The 2,127-nt window shown below is 34.4% G+C and overlaps 1 protein-coding gene across 1 annotated transcript in view; it reads right to left on the minus strand.

Annotated features, from left to right (window-relative positions):
• Positions 1–287: 287 nt before the first annotated feature.
• PCDH15 (protocadherin related 15) overlaps positions 288–2,127 on the minus strand; it is a 562,288-nt gene continuing 560,448 nt past the window's right edge. Inside the window, exon 36 of the mRNA XM_011361648.1 lies at positions 288–1,265. Coding sequence (XP_011359950.1) covers positions 288–1,265 — 978 coding nt within the window. The remainder of the gene's footprint in view (positions 1,266–2,127) is intronic.

Raw genomic sequence — 2,127 nt, forward strand, 5'->3', positions numbered from 1 at the left:
TTGCATTAACAGAAATCCTGCTAAATAATTTTAAATATGGATTAACCAATTGTATGTCTTCTGAATAACTAATTTAAGAAAGATGAGTCAGTTTTACCCTAATACACTATTATACACATCTATTTGGATAGCATATATATTCACTTTTCTGGCATGTCTCTAATTTTTAGTCAGATCAAAATCATGATCAATTTCCTCCTTTTCAACTGTCATTTTAGAGAACACACAGAAGGCACTGCACACAAGAGCACTCATCACTGCAAAACTCCCACCTATTGTGTTCTCTTTTAAAGTGCTGTGTTGTAACCTTCAGAGTTTGCTCCTGGAGGCTTCTTTTGATTTGCATTCTTGGTTGTGCCATATTCAGGCACCTGAAAGCCCCATGGACCTCCAGACTGACTTTCACTACTACTGCTACTACTTTCCGATGCTTCTGATTCCTCTTCACTTTCCACACCTCCTTCTGCGGAAGCCGATTCCATGCTGCCTTCTTCAGTGACATCTTGAGATTCAAGGTCTGTTGGTTCTTCCATAGGGGCCGGCTCACTTTCTTCTTCTGCTAGGTATTCTTCTTCTCCCACCTTCGATTCTTCAGGTTCTTCAGGTGGCTCCTCTTTTTTACCTTTGACTTCCTTGATCTCTTCAACAATGGGCCTTCTTCTTGCAAGAAAAATGTTTTTCCTTGCCTTTTCTCCTTCTGACTCTGTGGATTCTGATTCTTCTGATTCTGGGGTAGAACTTTCCTCTTCCTCAGAAGCTGTCTCTGACTCAGACTCCTCTTCTGTCGTCTCAGACTCACTGAACTCAGATTCTTCTTCACTGTACTCAGTATAGTCACTTGAGGATTCCTCCTCTGATTCTACAGTGCTTTCTGTAGCTTCATCTTGGTCCAGAGTTAGTTTCAAATAATCTTTATCTTCTTCTTCCAGGCGTCTCTGCCACTCTTCACCCTCGAGGTCGATAATGCCTCTTCTATCGGCTAGTCCTCTAACTTTCTTAAAAATCATTGGGAATATCCTGGCTCTCTTCCAGGTTGTATATGTAGGCTCAGCTGCTGAAGGCTTTTCAATAGTGACAACTACTTCTTCCTCCTCACTAGGCTCTCTAACTTCAACTTTTGGTTTTTTAATTTTCTTTGCCTTTTCCTGAAAATCATGAAAATGCAATTGAAGTGTCAGCTGGGTGATGGTTATGTTGCGACCTTGTCCCACATAAGTTAAGCAGAAATGAATCTGCAGGTTGATAGCTTCATGCAAGTTATATGACTATTTTCAGAAAACAATCACATAATTCTCTCCTCATTATCCCCACTGCATATAGACAGAAGATAACCAAGAAAAAGTAAATTATTTTAGTTGGGCTTGTATTGTATAATATCAAATTCAAATGCCTTATCATTTTTTTCTTATTCAAAATTTATTTTGCATCTTACATCAAAGGAGAAAAAAAAAACAATCATTATCTCTTCTCCCTCCTATTTCTAGACTTTAATGTTTTTAATGTATGTGTTTTTAACAAAATTTTAATAAGGAAATTATGCTAGTTTATCTGAATAGCTTGTGAAATTTGACTATTTTCTTAATTTTGAATAGGGTAAAGCTATAGTGACATTTATTTGTTGTGTGTGTTTTTTTTTGGCAAATATCCCAAGTAAATATTTTTTATATAAATGACTCATGCTGATTAACATAAATGATATTTTATTAAAATATTGTTGGTAATATTTTATTTTCCTGTGATAACTGAAAGATGGAGAATATACTTTTTTCATGATTTTTAGATGTGCTAGATCGTGGAGAAACAAAAGTAAACATTGTTTTGCATAATATTTTTTATATATTTTATTATAATATTATCTTTATGGGGAAACCTTTAAGATTTTAGAAAATGTAATTTTACTGTGGCTTTATTCCAAGTGTTTAACATTTTACAGAAGGATATAAATTAAGCTTATATAAAACTAATTTTATTCTATACACAAGGCAAATGATCAGCATTATTAAATTTCTATGGAAAACATGTATTAAGTGAATAGGAGTTCTGATTTTTGGAGTATTTTGTAGCCTGCTATTCAAATAGGATCAATTTGCTCTTGAAATATTAACCTTACATAAGCAAATTATAACA

The sequence above is a fragment of the Pteropus vampyrus genome, unplaced genomic scaffold (assembly GCF_000151845.1).
Source record: "Pteropus vampyrus isolate Shadow unplaced genomic scaffold, Pvam_2.0 Scaffold68, whole genome shotgun sequence".
Lineage (NCBI taxonomy): Eukaryota > Metazoa > Chordata > Mammalia > Chiroptera > Pteropodidae > Pteropus > Pteropus vampyrus.